This window comes from Rissa tridactyla, chromosome 2 (genome assembly GCF_028500815.1).
Source record: "Rissa tridactyla isolate bRisTri1 chromosome 2, bRisTri1.patW.cur.20221130, whole genome shotgun sequence".
NCBI lineage: Eukaryota > Metazoa > Chordata > Aves > Charadriiformes > Laridae > Rissa > Rissa tridactyla.
Window position 1 is genome coordinate 112,143,291 of NC_071467.1, and position 19,669 is coordinate 112,162,959.

The following is a 19,669-nucleotide window of genomic DNA, read 5'->3' on the forward strand; positions in this document are numbered from 1 at the left end:
ACGCACACCCCACCCTCTTTACAGAGACAGCGGTGGGGAATATTAATTGCACCTCTGCTTGGACAGCACGAAGAGAAAACGTCGCATTACACATAGCCCACTGTCCGGAAAAGCTCAGGCAACAGGTGATGGGAACAGCAGCATCTTCTCAGCACCAGAAGGGCCTTGGTTGCCCAGGGCTAGGCTGCCCCTTGGCTCCTGCAGTGGCCGGTGCCCCGCTCTAGCCACAAACACTTGTGCCGCCAGTTGCTGCAATTTTCCTTTGAAAATTTTTTAAATATTCTTTTTTAATAACTTGCAGAATTTTAACACACAGGAAATTATATTCACTTGGATGCTTAAAAAAAAAAAAAACCAAAACAAAACAAAAAGCAGACCTCAGTTTAACCCCAATGTTCTTTTGAAACGCCATTTGATAACCAGAGAGGGAAAACAAGGAAAGACTTCAAGTTTTCATGTATTTTATTTACAGGCCGCACAATACATTTTATATACAAATGGCTTAAAATAACAAAGAGTAAGCAAGCTGAAGCATAACATTTGATTATTTTAAATTAGGTTGTCTTGAAATAACTCCTGCAATAAAGTATTCTTCACCCTGATAAGCAAAAGTTAGTTCGATTTTAAGTCAACCCAAGGTCATTTCGTTTTTAAATACAGAATTCAAATCGGTTTTCTGGCGATTCCTTAATTTCATGACACACTTCTGCGTACACAGAACATCCCGAAACTACCAAGAAGGGAAACAGCCAAAATTTCCCCATGTAAAAAACAGTGTAACAGAATAGACTGGAGAAATGTTGTATGTAAAACACTTGCGTGTTTTATTAACAAAAAGAACGCAAGAAATACATCTGAGGTTTTTCTCTCTTGGACACAGAATTCATGGTCTGAGATCTAATTTGCCCGCGGACAAGAGGTATCCTATGTTACTTCAGTACTTCAGACCGCACAATTACCTATTCAACTCATCCAAGTGTAAACTTCACCAAAACTGAAACTGCCTCCTGCACCAAGCACGAGGAGAAGAGCACTCAAAACCCTAAGAACTTACATTACAGCACTATCGCCTCTGCTTCTAGAAAGCACCTTACACTATCGTGGGTAGGGAGAAAATTTAACATAGACCATGTTTTATGGAAACATAAGAAAATATAGACGTTTGCCATTTTAAAATTAATTTCTCCAAAAAAATTATATTAACATTTAAGGATACATATATTTTTACACCTCTTCCCTAACACTGCTCCTTCTGTTTAAGATAACAACGAGCGATCCATGATAAAAGCTGTTTCTTTTTCCTTTGGCTGATTTTAAGTATTTTAATAGTCTAAGCATTTTAAGCCATGGTCATAGCAGTCCAGTCATGCTCACTTTCTTCCTCTTGGTATGGCTAAAGACCACTTAATATAAATAATGAAGTAGCTGCTACTTGATAGTCCATGATTACAGTATTTTGCTATGTTTATTTAGAAATACAAACACACAACACTTACTTTTTGATGTAGTGTCCAGGTCTCTGTAGCACACTTTGGAATTGCAGCACAGAAAACGTAAACCCAAAGGAATGGCGGGGGGACGGAGGGGAAGTAACATAAGCCACGGCTCCACAGAAAAATGACGCGGTTTTCAGAACCTCTACTACTGCATCAAAAATGCAACAGCCACATGATGTAAAATGCCAAACTAGTACAGGCTCACTCTTGCCGAGTGAAATTTGCTCAAAAGGGTAAAATTCTGAACTAACGTAAGCACCTTGTCGTATGATTTAATTCAAAAGAAAGGTACAGAGGGTACAAATTCAAAAGGTCTGGTACAAATGAACGTGGACCTACAGTCCTTAGATCCGACCAGTTCCCTGGCTGCTAACCTGCCCAGACATAACCGCGGGGCCAGGGGAGCGTGGCCACGGGGAGAAATCCTCCTGCCACGTAGCCCAGGGGCTGCCCTGCAGAGGGAGGGCAGAGCTCCTTACCCACACGCAGCCCATGTGCCGCCTCTACCTGCCCAGGAGGAAAGGCTGTCAGCGAGAGAGACAAGAAGATCCCCCCAGGTAACCTCCTCCGAGTTATCACATATGGAAATATGTCAACTTTCCCTCTAAATTACCCCAACACTGTTGTCCCAGGCAAAAAAAAGTGTTCAAAGTCACAGGCTAGTAGTCCTTAAACTGAATTTGGGGCAAAGTCATTGTGCAGTGTGCATCTGCCACAGATTTGTATTTTAAATAAAACTGCTCGAGTTTTATTTCTGATTTATCTGGAAGTCAACTGTCTATTGCATCTCCTTCTCTCTCCTCATAGCCAGGATTACTTGTGCTGGGTTTTTTTTTCACGGCCGAAGACTGAAATCAATTTTGGCAGAACGATGCCACATCAGAGCACTGCCAGCCCGTGAGGAAACTGCACTGCTGTTCACACACGCAGAGGAGACTGACTTCTCTGCATTAAATCAGGTGAACTAAATGACTTGAAAATTTACCCCAAAAAGGGAAGCAGCAGGAGACACAATGTCTTCCTTGCATTTTTGTATTGGGAGTCAAATCATTTAGTCCTCCGAGATCTACCCTCCATTTGAACTTACCTGCTTTTTTAGCCAACTACCACCTGCAGTAACATTTGCAGTGCAGGACAGTAACGGTGGACTGCACAGTTTTGTTGAAAGCTACTGCCTAAGAGCTTTGGAAGCCTTTTGCTTGATTCTGAAAAAAAGCAATCTGTGTTTATCACTGCGGGATTTAGCTGACACTGTCCATATCCAAATGACCCTAATGATTTTGCCATTAAAATTTTACTAGCAGAAAAACGCTATGGGGCTGTCCTTACTCAAGGAAAAGTATCCGACGCACTGTCATTCAAACACGAAGCTTTTGTTTTTCTTAAGCAGAGGCTATTCAGGTGATAAGTATTTGTTTCTGACCAGGCCACCTTTATTTTCCGATGGCAGGATTTTCTACTGTGCCTAGCGAAGGCAACTGCCAGACTTACAGGGACATCGTAAGCAGCACGACTCTCTCTCCCCATTTCTCATTTGCCAGATCCTCAAACGCTACGTAGTTAGCGAAGTGACTTTCTCCATGCTCTACAATGCGGTAGTTAGCCAGATACGAACCAGGATTTTCAACTAAAACAAAACAAAACACCAACAACTTTGGCTTCTCTTCTGAAAATCCAAAAAGTCACTGACAGGACTACGTTTGTAATAGTGTAAGTAGAAATTTTACTTTTTAAAAAGTAATAATTAAACACTCAGTTACATAAGGTACCGATTTGTCAACTGGATAATCAGTTGGAAAATTGTTTCCAATATGGGCTTTAAAACATTCTTTTACGTACATGCAAAATATAACCATACCTCCTCTCTGCAGGAGAGAGACCACTTGTTGTCAAAGGAAAAAAAAAAAAAAAAAAAAACAAAAAACAAAACCCCAAAAACATGCTGGAAGCTGTAATTAATATGAGGAGTGGCTCTTGGTAAGAGTTTTAACTACAGTCATTTTATCAGTTTTTCAGAGAGACTCAATTCCAATATTAAAATGTTCCGTGGAACAGCAAATATAAAATCGATTAATTGGCACAATCACAAGTTTACAGAGAATTAGAACTAGTGTCAAATGTTTTGCTGTTGCTTTAAATACTGGTCATTTTTCCTTTGGTTACTTCCTATAATGCAGTACTCGTGGTAAAAAGAAGACAGTGTCAGCTTTTCACACAAAGTAAAAGTAATTACTGCTGTTGACATTTAAGAGAAAAAACTATTTCATCACTTGGTAAGGACATATGAAAGTAGTTTATTTGGCAGAGGAACTAAAACACTTACTAAACTCCGAGAGGGAGCTGAGGAAAAACTACACTCTTCATTCTTCTCCTCACTTTCATCTTTTCTCATGAACTTCAATTTAGAAATTATGATTTCATCGAGATAAGATTAGGTCTCTAAATAACTGGCCCACCTGAAGTAAACAGCACAAGGTTATGACCTATTTGATTTGCCTATTATTATCTGAATTTTCCTGTTAGCTACCTAGGTTTAGGTATTATTTTCACATTGATCTAAAAAGTACTTCCAAATTTTTGCAGACCTTAAGCTTACATGTTAAGGCACTTACCATTCAAGTAAAACAGTTTTTATATAAACAAGCCTGGGAGATGGAGAGAACATTTTACCAGAACATCCATTTTTTTTTTTCTTGAAAGAAAAAAAATAACATTGACCAAATATTTATAAAATTTTGCATCAAGAGAAAGGTTGTGTTTTATTATCTGAAATGAGCACAAAGTACACCTTCCACAATAACACTGAAAGCAGTGCAAAGACTGACAGTGACCTTTGACTAAAGGTAGTTCTGTAAAAAGAAAAATACCAAATAAATCAGTGCCCTGCTTTGATTGTTGTAAAATTTTTTTTTACATAAAAGTTGGTCCAAACTTACAAAAAAAGCACAAATGTGCATAGTTCAGAAGGTCTGAAAGAGTGCCATAAAAAGCTGATGTCCCTAAATTTAGCATCCACTTAAAACTGCCAAAATACAAAATAAAATTCAGAACTAGAGTTTGTGAACATGTACAATCAATTTATCTAGTTTTCAGACAGCATGAGCTTTAAGCGTTTTTCATTTTTCCTACTGTATGCAAGACCCTTTTCCACATAAAAATAAAGCTGTTGAATTAACATTATTCAAGTCTGTTGAATTGCTGCTTTAAACTGCAGCTAGGAAAAAAAAAAAAAGTTTTTCCAGATAAAAATGATGTGCCTGAGGAAAAACAGATACTCAATATGGTAATCCTCTGCCTCGCCCTCTCACTGCAGATGTGCTAATGTGTCCCCTGTATCCTTGGGAATAGCCGGGTCCTTGGGCAGGAGAAGTCCAAGTCTGTCCATGCATGTGGCTGATGCCACTGGGATTTTCCTGTAAGTTACTTCCGTAGCTATAGTTGTGCATCTTTGTGGGCAAAGAGTGCGTACTCTCTGGTCCTGCAGAAGCGTCACTGCTGCTCCCCAGAACCGGGATGGGGCCATGGCTGTATTCAAACCTATGGTCTTTATCTCCACTAAATAGCATGGGGCCAGTGTTGAGGTAAATGTCTCCGTAACCAGTTACTGAGCTGGGAAAGGATTCTGAAAAGGCCGACGGAGGAGGGGCACCACCAGAGTGAGATGAAGCAGTACTGTAGTTATCCAAAGACTGAATATCTGAGTTTCCAAGGAAGCTCCTCCTTTCTAATGCTCCTGATGACCCGCTTCCTATTCCATCGCTACTGCCATAATGGGCAGATGAGAAGGAAGATGATCCAAAGTTATCCTTGTAGTCTGGGCCTGTTATGTAGGAGTCTCTAGCCTGATAATCCACGCTTGTTTGTACTGGCTCCTCCGTTGTCGCCTGAGCTTGATGCTGAGCAAGCAGCTGCAGAAGAGCTGCCTTCACTCCTGCGTGAGGATCCGTTCCTGAAGAGTTAGTTATAGGCAAATGCTGGTTCTCTGTCCGATAATCAAGGTCTTCATCAGTGAGAGGTGGAGGCTCCGGTGGCTCTGGGGGACGCTGGTCTGGCGGCAAGATCCGAGGGCGTTCTTGTTCAGGTGTTCGGTTTAGAAGCCTCATCTCGGACTGCCTAACCAAATCCTCTTGACCTAAGCAGATGAAAAAGAAAAGCTTTGGAATAAAAATATACAATAACAATACCAGAAAGGAAAGGACTCTTCCCTGAAACAATACAGAGATTTGTTATTTCAATTCTCATTAACGTATTAGTTAAACATATTGGTAGCAACAGCTCCTTTGCCTCAGGAGGGTGATGCAGGTTTCCCCTCAAAGTAAGATTACCAGGCAAGCAGTTAAATAAAAACAGTACAAGGTCCTTAAAAAAAACAAAGCAAAACAAAACTCAAGCAACACATAAACACTAGAAAATTCAAAGAGGGATCAGAAAAGATTTGCAAATAGGGATACAAGTCTTGAGGCACAAAACACTACCCTATCAAGGAACAGCAAAACTTAAGGTAAAAAAAAAAAACGTACAAAAAAACACCACCCAAAAAAACCTCAAAAAACACCCCCAAACCACTTCAGAATATTTCTTTCAACAGCAGCAAGCAACCACAGAGGCATACATAAACCACCATATAATAAACTGAAATAGCAATCCAAAAAGATCAACAACAGACCTCTAAATTTTGAGACTTTGGAAGACTACTAGTATACACCAATGACTATGGAAACCACTACTATACACCAATGGAAACCTTCAACCCTGTGTGTTAGTTACGGGTAACCATATACAGAATTTAACACTAAGAAATTGCTCTAGTCAGCATTAAAAACAGAAATAAAATACCGTCTCCCCAAAACAGGCTTCACCTAAACACACAGTCAGGAATTAGCAAATTCCATCTATGAAGTGGCTGGAGAGGACTGTCTTCTCCACCACAAACACCACCAAGAAAACCCCAAGCACCCCAAATAAAGCTCAACGTAACCGTCTCATCAGAAATACTACCAGCCCTTGTGCACCTCTTAGGATGGGGATCATCTTTTGCTCTGTCTGTATGGCACCTGTTACAGTAAGACACAAATTCTACAATCCAGACATAAAATGGGACAAAATCAATTGGATCATCTCTTCTATACAGACTCATATGGTTAACATGTTAGCTCTTTATCCCCAAACTATTATGTCTCCACTGCTCAAGGTATCTACCGGTTAGCAATAAAGACCTTCAGTACCTGCAGACGTATATAATGACTTGATCAGATGTGGGTAGCCGGGTGCCGGAGATTCCACGTCGTCCCGGCTGACAGACGCAGGAGTGGTGGGCTCTGGAGGCTGCCTGAGTTGTAACGACATTTCATTTCCTGATCCGTTTTCCTTCTCCTCCAACACAAAATCTTTTTGTTTTGTTTGCTGAGCCTTTATTAACTGAGACAACAGAACAGCAAATGCACTCTGCACGGCTGCCTGGGCAGCATCAGTCTCAACTTTAGGCTGACTCAGCTGAGCAGGTGGTACAGGAGGCTGCGTGACTGTCGGCTGTTTTAGAGGCTCCTGTTCCGGCAGTGGTGGCGGAGGCGGCGGCGGCTGCTGCTGCTGTTCTGACTGTTTTTCACCTGCTGACAAAATTCCAGCAGGAAGATTTATTTTATTTAGTTGCTGCTGAGTCTCTGGGTTTACCTTAATATTCAACACTTGGGCAAACTGTGCCAAACTAACACTTGTTTTAGACTGTAGCAGGTTTAGCAGGATTGCCACTTCATTCTGGTTTAACTGCTGTCCAGTGCTTGTTTTTGCTAAAGACAAAAAAGGTGTTTTTAAGTATTATTTAGAACTGGCACATTTCAGAAACTCAAATAAGACTAATCTAGCATGGCTGACGCAACTGGCAAAGCATGGGTTTGGACAACACAGAAATGGAATGCTTTTACATATTAACTGCCTTTGGGGGAATATCTATAGGAAATGGAATAGTAAGATCCGATATAAAGAAAGTGACTTCCAAAGGGTGCGCACACACACTTAGGCAGATGAGAAACATCAAGCTGGAGCTCAATTTTCCACAATACAACTAAGCTGGGGCTTAAGGCCACCTGCTTTAGGCAGCTGTAAGATTTCCAATCCCTGCAAAATTTCCTATCTTTGACATATCACATCCCTCTGTTAAAAAGTGGCCATCTGCAAAACGCATTTCCAGTCATATTCTGGCCCATTCTAATTCAGCATCTGGATTCTAACACCTGCTCAAGTGACCAGGCTCTGGTGACCCAGAAGCTCGCGGTATAAATGCAAAAGTAAGTGCTGAGTTTGAAGGACAAGTCGTCAGTCACTGACTAGCAGGAAAATGGAAGTTTGCGATGATATACCATTTCTTCAGTGAAATGGAGTTTGCCACAAATAAGAGGAGTTTATGGTGATGCAGGGGAATATGAATAACGAAGCAGAATATCAAAGTATTTTCTTAGTTTCAAACACCCATTGTGGTAGTTTATTTTGAAAGAAGTGAAGCAGCATGGATTTCAACATGCTCTATGAGCAGATGACTTAGAGAAGAAAGTATTCAAAAATTAAAAAAATGAGTGTGTGTGACTGTGCTGTCAGAGCCCTGAATTTTTTTTAATCCAGACCAACATGAACACATTCTGTCCTCTTCTATCCCTGGCATTCTTCTAATTCACCAATATATTAATTCATAGCAGTTTCAAAGCCATGCCTGAAAAAACGGTGACACACACAAAAATATTAAATATTTGCCTTGCAAGACTACCCTACTTGCGGATTTGCACTAGGATACAAGCACTTGGAACATACTCAGGCAGGATCCAGGGACTTCAACGATTCGATATATTTAAATAAATAAAAAAATAAAGCTACCTTTTATTTGGCAATACAGAAAAAAAATTAATTTCTAGTGCCTTGTACTGCTGGCTCTGACTCAGATGTCACACTTAACTGTTGATTTTCACAGAATCACAGAATGGTTCAGGTTGGAAGGGACCTTAAAGATCATCTAGTTCCAACCCCCCTGCCATGGGCAGGGACACCTCCCACTAGACCAGGCTGCTCAAAGCCCCATCCAGCCTGGCCTTGAACACTTCCACGGATGGGGCATCCACAGCTTCTCTGGCCAACCTGGTCCAGTGCCTCACCACCCTCACAGTAAAGAATTTCTTCCTCATGTCCAATCTACCCTCTTTCAATTTGAGGTCGTTACCCTGTGTCCTATCATAAAGTCCTTAATAAAGAGTCCCTCCCCATCCTTCCTGTAGGTCCCCTTTAGGTACTGGAAGGCTGCTATAAGGTCTCCTCGGAGCCTTCTCTTCTCCAGGCTGACCAACCCCAACTCTCTCAGCCTGCCCTCATAGCATAGGTGCTCCAGCCCTTTGATCATCTTCGTGGCCCTTCGCTGGACTCATTCCAACAGGTCCATGTCCTTCTTATGGTGAGGACTCCAGAGCTGGACACAGTACTCCAGGTGGGGTCTCACCAGAGCGGAGTAGAGATGTTGTAACATCTGAGAATAGTATGATCAACACTCAAACTTTCGCCCAGTGAAAATTCAGCAGAAAAATGCCAAACAGGAAAACTAATCTACCTATTGCATACTCTTTGGTTATTTTCAAGTCTATTCCAAGAGCAAACTGTATTCTGGGAAATGTGGCAGTTTTTACCAGAACAGAATTATGGAGCTCTACATAGGTCCTGTTAAACTGTAAGATGCAATAATCCGGGGTTCCATTCATGAATCAAAACATTAGCAACTGATCCAAGGTGTTCTTAACATCTTCTTTTGGGGTGCTCAGAAACAAATGCAACAGTTTTCTTTAAAGCCTGCATTTGTACATGGAGTTCTTTAGTGTGCCTTATTGATGGTATTATCTAAGGTGCATTATGTCTTCCAGAAGTGTTTGCTTAATATAGAAACCACCTCTATGCTGAACTGTCTAAGCTCCACTGAAAATTAAATTGTCTTCTTTTTTACTTAGATATATCTTTATATGTATATATGGGCAAACAGCAATATAGGTCTTAATGATTCCTTCTCTATTTGTTTAATTTATTTTGCATGGTTAGTATTAATGACTAATAAACATAGTAGTCTCTCACTGGGCTACCTGTTATAAAAACACAAAGAAAATAACTGCTATCCTTTGAACTCTTTAAACTTTTACACAGTTTTCATTTGTAGTGGGAAAAATTTTAAGGGCTACAGAAAGTTATGCTTGAAAATGCTGCCAAAACTTTAGCCTAAACGTACGGAGTGGCAGAAGCTCACAGGTGGTTTACAGTGAAATAAAAAGGATGAACAGGAGCAAGAGGCAATAAACTGCAGTAAAATATGATCAAAAGAACTATTTTCTATATATCTTTGCACAGAGCATTTGAAGCTCTTCTCTACTGTTAAATGAAGAGTTGGTTCAAGATGGTTAGCATTAAAGAATTTTCAGGCCATGTGAATGCATTTACTGTTTTTCTTCAGCTGAACTAGTGCTATCAGTGACATAGGATTTATGGTCACTTCACACATCAAAAATGGTCTAAATTAAACTTATCAGGTAACCATTTGGTATTGTTACTCTGTATATTTCTACCTATTATGAGGAAACTATCACCGAACTGCTGAGTATCTCAAATGGTGTCCACACAGGAAACAATTTACTCTTTATATTATATTCATAAAATTAGTCTTTGAGCAAAATACTCCGCTTAAGTTTCAGAATTAATGGCTGTGCAATCTACAGAGGTAGCTACTTCTTGTTATACCAGGTTTTGGGTTGTTTTTTTTTTTGGTGCTTATTTTTTTTTTACAACTTGGTTCAGCCCCAACCACTTGGAAAGCTGAAGACTAACGTAACGTGCAGAGGGAATCTGTTTCATTTGAAGTGACGATTGCTCAAAAATCTCCTTCTGATCAGTTTATCAATAAAGCTCCTCAAATCTATGGAGACTGTGAGGAATTTTGAGCAGCAGCTGACTTGTGGGATTACAGAAGAATTATAGATGAGAAAGAGATATAATCCCCTCAAAATACAGAGCGAGGTAGTTGCTCTGACCAGACTGAAAAATTAAGTAAAACTTGAAAGGAACACCTAGTTTCCAAAAGCAAAGGTAAATCTTTTGTAACAAAGATTTAACTTACAAGACTGTTCCTCCCTCAAGAATCCAGGAGACGTCAGTACTCTGAAAATAACATCTAAAATTTCTAGAGGTGCAATCCAAGTAGAAGGTAATGATAAGAACCGAAAATATTACTGACCAAGTGCTACACTAGAGTTGCCCTGAGTTTTGAGTTGGGAAGAAGTTTGCATGCCTTGTGGGGTGTTGGTTCTGCTCTCATCCATGCCTAGAGACAGATCCTTCCTAGGGACTTTAGCTGCTGTTGACTCATCAGTCATGCCCATCTGCTTCTGTCTTCTGCGTTTCTTACTCCACAGCTCATGGCAATCCTGCCACAAAGGAAGGCTGCAAAGAATGATTAGAGATAATCAGCTTTATCCCAGAATTTATTTTTTTAATTTTTTTTTAACCATGTTGGTAAAATAAATAAATTATACATAATGTAACTTTTGAAAGAGGAACCTACTGGAACTTGGAATTACATCAGAAAACACTCAAAGCCAGCAAAATCTCAGATCTCCTTTTTCTGACTGAAATCTCTTCACTGATTGCCTATTTCAGAAGCACAGGTCTCTCTGGCAGAAAAGGGGAACATGTATCTTAAAATGGCAATCAATGTTCACACATTCATACTTGTGAAACGCCTAATTATTTGTGTAATCAAAGACTTCAAAATCAATGCTGCACACTTGCTATAAAAGAGAATTTGCAGAGTAACAGATAACAGAGTTTTCATTTGAAAGTGTTTTTTTCAGGGTTCACGTGACCAATTCTTTTTGTCTGCTTGTAAAAGTACTACTGCCTCATAAATTCAAATATTTGTCCACAGTAACAGACATGGCTATGTAGTATTTGTAGTTGTACGGCATAGACAACCAAGAAAGCGGGGCTGGGGGGGGGGGGGGGGGCGGGGAGTAGATAAAAAGGAAAAAAAGTTGCAGGAGAAAACAGCACTTGACACTAGCAAAGTTAGGATACTAGGAAGAACAAGGGATATCCCAGTCCTTTAACACCGATAAAAGCAGAGGCAAAAGTCTCCTGAGGGAGTCATCTCCCACCAGTTCTGTCCTTCCATTACTGTTCTTTGCAGGCATCCCAATTCTGATTTCCTGAGGAACAGAGACCCACCCCACAGATGGCATTAAAAATAGTGCCTTCTGCCTTCCTATTACACATTATTACAACTGTCTGAGCAGTTCCCTCACCCAGGAACATGAAAAAATAAGGTGACAGATGTCAAGAGCCACTGGAAGGGCAATAATGACAACTGCTTCCTTTATTCTCTCCTCCAGCATACCAGTATTTAGTCAAAAACAACTGGAAGCAAGCAAGAATTCATTGTGAGAAGCGTCCTGCAGTCCTTGCAATCAGTCCTGTCACTTCCTTTGAATGAAGAGCTGTTTCTTCCCAAAGCAGAACTTTGTTCTTTCAAGAGAACAGTCACCACTCTCCTGTGCATGCTCTGTCAGGAGGAGTGTGGTTCCTCTTCATTTTTAAAAGGACATCAACGACTAGCTTGTTTTGAATTTCTATATATCAGCTTCTAGAATGGATGCGCTACCAAGCCCCCGAAAAAACACAGATTTCTTCCCATTCATTTACTTTAACATGCATATAAGCAACATGCTGTACAAGCGGCTCTGAGGTTATAGTGAATAGCCTAAGATTGCTGATCTCTGATACTCAGACAGGGATATACATAGTCACATGCAGGCAATGAAACGTCAGAGCTGCATGTATCAGGAGCATTAGTAACAACAGTGTGTATGTAACAGGTAAGTCTCGAAAGTTTTTTAATAAAATTCTTAGATAAAACTCAAATATTTCTCCCAGTTGGTAACTAATTAAAAAGGAGTCAGTACAGGCTGCCTTGAAGGTACAATTTACCCAAACAATATTAAATGGTCTATGTTCTGACAGCTATCTTGTGGGAAGAACGAAACCTACAGATTCTGTAATACCTTTTCGTTTTTTTCCTCGTGGCCTGTTCCAATATGATTTGTACTGATTAAAATGACAATTAAGTCACTGCAAAAACCCTACTGGACATTGCAATACATTTCCTCTCAGAGAAACCAACAGGAAAAACCCTGCACGAAGGATTTCACTTCTGCCTGTAAAACCAAGAATCTCATCAGGCACAGAAAATGATTTAAAGTATTTCACTTTAACTCTCAGGTACCTTTGCAGAATTCTATACCCAGTGTCATTCTACCATCAAAGAAGGCAATTCATATTCATGGAGGATCTCATAACCCTTGGAAAAAGTAAACACCGATAAACAGAGATAAAAGGCAAATGATGGATTTTCAACATTAGAAACATGTATATAAGAGTATTTTTTAAAGGTACTAACTCAGTAACTAGTTCTAGGAACAATAAATGCAACAGTTCGCAGATCCTCACAACCACTGCTATCATGGTGTAAGAGTCACTCAGCTGCACAACCATTTTAGTGTAGAATCACCATTAAACAACTGTATCAACATTTGTCCTACCACCATCTACTTTAACTGAAACACAATGAGCTTAATGAAATCAGTGCGTGTTCTCACTTTGTAAAGGTAAGGACCATTACCAAAGGAAACTACTTACTCTGGAGGAGGCATTTTAGACGGTTCCACATCTCGCAGAAACTCGCACTGAAGAGCTTGTTCGGCTGTGCAGCGCTTGCTGGGATCCAGAGCAAGCATATAATCGAATAAATCTAATGCAGCTGGTGGGATGCTACAAAAGAGCAAAACAGAGAAAAGCATCACGTTTTTATTTTGAATCACACACTTCCGTGCAAAATTTTAATAAACACATCCCTTCCAAAGTAACTGATCATTAAGTCCTCAGATAACTTGCACCCTAACAAAACCCCCTCACAACTTGAACTTGGTAGTAAAAGGCAGAGATAAACTTCACCTTTTATTACCTGTGCATCCATATAACCCAAGCTTTCTTTGCTTTGTGTGGTTTAATTGCTTGAAACATTATTCTTACAAAAAAACCTTCACCTTTTTAAGCCAAGACTATATTGCTACTTTACACTTTGGAATTTAGCATCAGGGAGTTGCACTTTTGATTGGTCTGTGGAGAATAATTCTACTGCTTTAAAGATATGTCTCATATCTCTGAAACCCACAGTACCTGAAGGAGGGGAACAAGCCCTTTAAAATAAGCTTACAGCTGTTTTCCATAACTTTCACATGTGATATTTGCTCAAAACTAGTCCAATGGTAGTACTTTACAATACACAGTTCAGATAACTCTTCTGTGTTGAATGAATTTATGACCCAAAAGACTGTAATGTTAACCAGACTACGTAGTTAGCTGTAGCCAGTTGTCCTAATAAAAAGCAATTAAGTACTCTGAGCTGTTTTTTGGACAGGGACAACAAGCAGGTGTACCAATCATGGAAAACAAATGTTTCCTTAGGTGAAAGCTGACAGGTGGCTGAAATTTTAGGGCCCCCTTCCCTCTTCTTGAAGCTCCTATTAAGTAAGGGTTAATACAAGCTCTGTGGGTATCATGGGAAGGATAAGAACCTAAAGCCATTTTTCTTTACGCTTAATCTATGTTCTCCAGAAAATAGTGAAGTTCATAAAGTCTCCAGGAAAACTTAATGCTATTACAGTTGATGAAACTAATCCTTCATCCTTACAAAGAAAACTCTTCTCTCAGTTTTCGACGATACTGCTTCTTTGGTTTCATCGTGTTGAAATAAGCTAATTTAATAACGTCAGGCCACACTGCTGGACAAGGACTCCCGCAAATTCGGCTGTACCAAAAAGAAGGAAAAAAAGGGTATGAGATCCAAACCACAAGTGAGCACAGCTGTCATTTTATTCTTGCACGTACAGTGAATAAAAAAAAAAAAATAATATTAATGTTCAGGTTCTTTTTAGCTAAGATTTCTCTACTGCCCAACACCCAACACCGTTAAATAATGGTGAATTGTCTATGAAAGATAATCATCCTGCACAGACTTAACTTACTTGAAGAAGTCCACTGTTTCTGCCTCACCCCACCCCAGGCATCCTCCACACAAATGTTTAGAAAAGCTTAACCAACCATGTCTGGACAGTACTCCAGGTATTTGACTTGGAGAACTGGATAGCCCAGATTTAGAGTTTTAGCTAATTAACTTCTATGTCCTTAGCTTCCAATGCCAGTGAAGAAGGATACAACAAATGGCTGAAAAAGCACTTTTCACTGAGAATTTAGTTGACGCTGAAGACATAAGGGGGAAAAAAAAAAAAATCTCAGTAAGGCCTACGGGCAGAGGCAAGATCCAACCACTAGAAAGTATGTATATTTTTCACTTCAGATCCAACCACTAGAAAACCTGTATATTTTTTACTTCAGTTATGAGTTTTATGTCTCAAGCCTCATCTGTCTCCACAAATGGAGCTGCCCACAGTCTTATTCCTCCCCCTCTATCCCCACCCATTTTATCCAACCAAGCATGGCTAAGCACAGGTTGACAAACACCATACTTCTGAGCAGAACTAAAGAGGCATTTTACCAGATACGCAAGGTTTCAAACTCTGATGCAGGCAGTCATAAAAGGACATTTTGCAAATACCTTTCCTTAGTTCACCTTTCCCTTTTATTAGATTTAAATGGTTAGTGTAAGAGACCTAATGATCTATGAGTTATGCCCTGACTTTTGTGCAAACCAATCTGACTTCATGCTGGTTGGGGTATGTAACTTTCAGGAGGAAAAAGAAAAACAATAAACTTATCTTTTCCTATCAGAAGTTACTTCAGCTCTATCTTTGAACGTTAAAGTTAGAAAGAATAAATGTAGAATTGTTGACTGTAAAAGGATGGTGGTAAAGATATTGATTAAATTGATATATTGCATTTAAACAGCCAAAAATGCATAGCATCAGTGAAGAGGAAAAATGAACTACGAACAGGAAATTCCAGCAGGAGAAGGAAATCGCTGAATTTTAGTTTGGTGTACCAGAAGTACAACAAAAGAGGAAAAACTTCAAATGACTGCACTGTGATGTGCTTCAATGCCATCTAGTGCTCAAAACCAAAATTTTCCTGACTCACAAGTTTACTTCTCCTTACGTTGAGGATGACCACTGATATGCTAACGCACATCCTGAAAACTGCATTTTTCCAGGCCAGCTAACAAACACACTACACAGAACCAAACTACTTTTTAATCTGTTTTGAAAAACATCTCAATATATAACTTCATAGTATCTTTTATTCATTTCATTTTTAAAATCATGTTGACCATTTACTGTTCAGGTTCTGTAAGTTCTGTAGGACTCATCCCCTTTTCCCCTTTTATCTAGGAATAGGGCCTTTCCTCACTTACGAGGTCAATTATGATATCAGAATCGAGAGCAATTTTTGCTTGCTGAATAAAGGGGAAAAAAAAAAAAAAAGATGCTCTGGTTCCACTGAGTTATATACACATCATTCTATGATTTATTGAGATAAGGAAAGAAACAGAATTTTTACCTTCATAAGGTGTCTGGTAGTTTGTAAGGGAACAGAAATATTCCCACAAAAATAATAAAGCCCAGGTGTGTATGCGAAAGGCTTGAAACAAGAACTCAAGGCCAGTAGCATGCCAAGTACCTACTCCTCCCAAATCCCACTCGTCTTTATTATTGTCCATGTTTTCATTTTGATTTGCTACAAGGAAGTTGTAATATCATCTTAAAAAATAACAGGCATTTTGACTACTCTCTCTTTACAACTTCAGAGCAACTCCAGCTGCTCTACAAAACACCCTCTTACTATTCAACTGTACATTGCTAGGACCACAGAATACTCACAAAAAACCCTTCTCCATGTCCAAGCAAAAGTCACTTGCTTTACATGCCCCTTCAAACCTTTAACATCTCACTCAGGGGGATAACTGGGTACTTGTAAATGTTCGCAGTGCATTATGTACGATTTTAGCACTAACAAAAGATACCTGACAGTTTATAAGGCACCTACTATGTGATAGCGCTTGCAAGTTACCTTATAAGTTCCAGTTGAGCAAGTTCTTGATTTGCTTGGAATATTGGCTTTTTTGTAAAAAGTTCACCCAGGATGCAGCTGTAAAACAGTTTTGCACAATTCCATCATTATGGCTTTCAATATAGATTGATAGTAACATTTAAGATTTATTTTTGGTTTGTTTTTATGCTTGCTATGCTTCTGTACCAAACTCTTACCCACAGCTCCAGACATCGATAGCTGGTGTGTATCTTTCTTCTCCAAGCAGAAGTTCAGGAGGACGATACCATAACGTAATAACTTTGTTGGTATATGGTCGGCTGTTGGGGGGAGGAAAAAAAAAAAGAGAGGACTATCATTTTACTACAATCGCATTTCTGAAAAATTGATACATTGAGGACTTTACTTCTGTGGTGTTGTTTAAGAACAGTACAATCTTCCACTCCCTTTTCCTAATTTTAGTCCTGCAAAGCTGCAACTGCACAAAAGCAAACACAACTGTCTGAGCAAGACTATCAAGAGACAGACTGAAGATGCAATACTCTATATTTATTAGGCTGCTAGTCATTTCAGGAGAAGGACCTGCTTGGATAAAACCAGTAACTTCTGGGCAACTGTTGATTATTAGAATGCTGAATGTAGGACCTCTACAAGCATTCAGAAAAGAAAAAAAAGAAAAAAAAAAAGAAAAAAAAATCACTTTCCCCTCTGTAAGCAGGAACAAAAGAGACGAAGCCTTTTTCTTGAACTACATCCTTCAACAATTCTGATTCCAAAGCCTGGAATGCTTCCAATATCTTCCTATATCTCATAACATCTTTAATTCTCTACAGCTCTAACCAGAAGTTTTGGTCACTGGGAATAATCCTTTCCACCCTCACACTAAGGCAAAGATTTCCACTATCTTAGACACACATTTATTTGTGGACAGGCTGAGATACAGCATCAACAGTTCAGAATGGAAGGTAGAAAACAGATGTTAGGTTTTGGTTTTGTTTCAACCAGGGTGTCTTAAAAGTGATCCCAAAATTATTTCAGTTTTAATAATTCACTCTTACCAACACTAGGTAACTCCAAATAGAGAGTAGAGTAACATCAAGTACAGAGTTTGAACAACTGTAGCATAAAGTTTAACAAGCTCTTACAACATAGTGGTACAGGTATCATTTCTGCAAAATCATCCGAGTCTCTCTTTCATTAAGAAAACTCCCCAATTCATTTTTAAAATGTGGTATGTTTTTGAAAACAATCCCATCATTTATCATATTTATCTCTGAAGCAAGCATTCCTCTATGAAATGTTTACATAGTATGGACTTTCTCTACAGATAGACCACTCATATATATTAGTATATGGTGCTTTTTATTTGAACAGATGTTTTCTCACACGATCTGTCATATCTCCTACTCCAAACATATTAAATCCACCCAAATAACATTTAAAGGAGCACAGCTACAACAACCGATAGGAATTTATTTAAAATGAAATTTTTATTTCCTGCCCATTATGCTCCTACTAAATTCTGTACCCTTTGAAAAGTATATAATTCTAAACAACAGTAAACCAAATGTAAAATACATTAACTTAACACAGCAGCTATTATACACTTGTTAATATATATTAATTACATCTGTTACTGCAGGTCAGAAGCTACTCAGAAGGAAAATGAATGACAAAAGAATTTTCAAAAATCTACTAATGAGATTCTGATTATCCTCCCCAAGTTCAACTGGCAATTCTATTAGCTAGCATAATTACATTTTAATCTTGGTTTCATTTATATATAATGGTGTAATAATGTTGCTGTTTCATGTACAGTAAAATCTGTTATTTGCACTACAAAGGCACTGAACTTTCAATCGTAAAATTCTTAATGAAGTTAGTTTTACAAGCAAAGTTTAAGTTAATTTAAAAACAGACGTTAAAAAAACCACGGTAAAACAGAGGAAAAAAAATTAGGTCAGTTTAGTGCACATTAAAATAAGGTAGGATGGCATCAATCCCTTTTATTGCAAGTACATCCAGAACAAAAATTAATTACCCAGCAGCTGCTTAAGTTTATCTTTACCCTCCTACTATACTCAATAGTTTTCATAACTGTACTTAAGCATATATTCCTGAAATAACAGCTCAGAAGACAGTGAAACGAATGCTATCAGGTTCAACAACAAGCTCAGAGCTCTCTGACAAAACAATAAACTCACAAAGCTAACATTATGGATATTATTTCCCAAATTAGGCATGCAGAAATCAAAATAAGCTCAGGTAGCTAATATTCTCTGTATCCAACCACCCGATGTACATACTACTGTAATAAACATTCAGCCTGAATTTTGAAAATCCAGTTCCAACATGACAAACACATGACATTGCAATGCAAATACTGAAGTTCTTAATCATAAAAACTGTGCACCTGTTTCCTGGAGTACAAGCATAACGAAGCCAAGAACAACAGAAGCACAAGTCGCAAGAAGTTTCAGGATAACTTTTATTTAAACTTGTATCTCTGTTTCCAGCAGATTCAACAGCACTGACTGCCTAAAGAGTACAATGAACCTCTTCAAATGTAAGGTTAAATCTCACACAAAAGTAATGCTTTTTGAAAAGAAACTGTATACTAATTTATGTTAAAAAAAAATAATGCTTTCCCTAAATAAACTTTTCCTAGGTATACCAACAGAAAGAATATACTTTAGGTTTACAGGACCAGAGACTAAAAGTAAAAAACCTACATATTGATGCAACCCACTTAAGACTGCATCTCTTCATTTCCAATCAATATATGGCCACTCTCTACACTTATTTATCCAGAACACTTGGAAAAGCAATACACTTGCATAAGAGAGTTTTCTGGTTTTATGCAGAGTAAGGCAATATGCACTTCTTTCCATGTCCTAAGCAATTGCTTGTATTACAGTATAATAACATCTCCTCTAAACAAAACAGTCATCTTTTCTGGCCCTCATAATACTTAAGAGTTATGCAAAAAAATTATGCTTCTGAATGCTTTTTCACAGTATAATTGTATCTTACCTTTCTTCAGAGTTGTACAGCCGAGCAAGCCCAAAATCTGCAAGCTTTATCTGCCCTCTGGTGGAAAAAGC

The 19,669-nt window shown here is 38.8% G+C and overlaps 1 protein-coding gene across 7 annotated transcripts in view; it reads right to left on the minus strand.

Annotated features, from left to right (window-relative positions):
* Positions 1–800: 800 nt before the first annotated feature.
* CDK13 (cyclin dependent kinase 13) overlaps positions 801–19,669 on the minus strand; it is a 49,042-nt gene continuing 30,173 nt past the window's right edge. For 2 of the 7 annotated variants that reach the window (XM_054192185.1, XM_054192183.1), the window contains 8 exons: positions 19,599–19,655; positions 16,784–16,885; positions 16,587–16,664; positions 14,254–14,370; positions 13,200–13,331; positions 10,744–10,949; positions 6,722–7,282; positions 801–5,628 (listed from right to left, as the gene is read on the minus strand). In XM_054192185.1, the coding sequence (XP_054048160.1) occupies positions 4,772–5,628; positions 6,722–7,282; positions 10,744–10,949; positions 13,200–13,331; positions 14,254–14,370; positions 16,587–16,664; positions 16,784–16,885; positions 19,599–19,655 (2,110 nt within the window). In that variant the 3' untranslated portion in view covers positions 801–4,771. The remainder of the gene's footprint in view (positions 5,629–6,721; positions 7,283–10,743; positions 10,950–13,199; positions 13,332–14,253; positions 14,371–16,586; positions 16,665–16,783; positions 16,886–19,598; positions 19,656–19,669) is intronic. The other 5 variants (XM_054192189.1, XM_054192188.1, XM_054192184.1 and 2 more) reach the window with 5 other exon arrangements.